The sequence below is a fragment of the Solanum lycopersicum genome, chromosome 1 (genome assembly GCF_036512215.1).
Source record: "Solanum lycopersicum chromosome 1, SLM_r2.1".
Classification (NCBI taxonomy): domain Eukaryota; kingdom Viridiplantae; phylum Streptophyta; class Magnoliopsida; order Solanales; family Solanaceae; genus Solanum; species Solanum lycopersicum.
In genome coordinates, this window is record NC_090800.1 from 60,098,674 (window position 1) to 60,100,055 (window position 1,382).

The window sequence follows — 1,382 nt, forward strand, 5'->3', positions numbered from 1 at the left end:
TTATCAAAGAAATGAATTATTAAAAAATATTATTTTGCATTAAAACATTTTGAAAATTGATTATAAAATTATATATCAAGTTTGTTTATATTTTAAGAGTTAATTGAAATTTCACTTTACGCCTTCAAGTATTATATATATATATATATATATATATATATATATATATATATATTCAAAAGATGAATTCATCCATATAATTTAAGAACGAATTGGGACATAAGGCATCAAGTAAAATAACTAGATTATTCGAGATCATAGGCAATAACAGCTGAAACATCAGAGAACTCTTGCACCGTCTTGCTGAGTTGTTTGAGTTGGGGTGGTACATCTCTGAAACCTTGGTTACAAGCAAGAGATTCATACATAGCAGCAGAATCCAAATAACTTATTTCTCTATAATTAGCAATCCTAAACAAATCATTGCAACTTTCAAGATTATCACTTGCATATTTGTAGTTTTTTAAACAACCAATTAGTTGGTCTTTCATGTTGGGATCTTTTATGGGTTTTTGCAGAATGGATTGAACCAAGTTATAGGTAGATGTGGTATTATCTTGTGCTATAGAAAGAACAATGGAGAGAAGGCTGTGAATATCTCCTTTATAAACATAGGGATCATTTCGAAGCACTTGAAAACATAGAGGAGGATTTATGGTTTTGGGACAAACGTCATCAAGTATGTCTGCATTAACATTTGGGATATTTCCAAATAGTGTTACTAATACAAAGGAGAGAAATAACAATGAAGAGGACCAAAACTTTGCCATTTTTCTACTTTTTCATTTCGCTACACTCTCCACCATGCTTTTATAGCTTTAAAAGGCATCAAATATGAGATTAATGCAATTCTTCATTTTTGTTTTCTTTTGTAACTGTAAAACAGAAAAGTCAAATATGAGATTTAATGCAATTTGATTAAAATAAAAGAGAAGTTAAATAAAAGAGACTATTGCAATTCATTAGGATGTACCAAATATGAGATTAATGCAAGTATTTAAATGTACTTTACATTAATTTAAATATTTGCATAATTAGTATATGTTTTTTGTGATATCATTGTAATCATTTAAAATTTACTAAAAATAAAATTATAAAAAATCATATTACATTAAATTCAATATATATCAGTCCAAATAAATATTGTAATTGAATATAATTAGATTAATTAGTTAAGTCTAAAAATATTGATTTAATTGAGTTTCAATTTCATTGAGTTACTCCATTAACAAATGAAGATTCCACTTAGTTAAAGTCAAATATATCATATCACTTAAATGTGATGGGGTAAATGGAAACAAACTATTTCATCATAATTTGTTCATTCTACTACTATAAATAGGGGTCCTCATAACTCATAAATCACACTAGAATTTTAACTA

The 1,382-nt window shown here is 26.5% G+C and overlaps 1 protein-coding gene across 1 annotated transcript; it reads right to left on the reverse strand.

The window, feature by feature from the left end:
• Nucleotides 1-245: 245 nt before the first annotated feature.
• On the reverse strand, nucleotides 246-770 carry LOC101268607 (pectinesterase inhibitor-like). Its single transcript, XM_004229063.1, has one exon. It carries the CDS (start codon nucleotides 768-770, stop codon nucleotides 246-248), a length of 525 nt encoding a protein of 174 aa, XP_004229111.1.
• Between the last annotated feature and the right edge of the window lie 612 nt (nucleotides 771-1,382).

Bases quoted from the DNA above. Each gene is read 5' to 3' on its own strand.
- LOC101268607 (XM_004229063.1), bottom strand. From the start codon at position 770: ATGGCAAAGTTTTGGTCCTCTTCATTGTTATTTCTCTCCTTTGTATTA.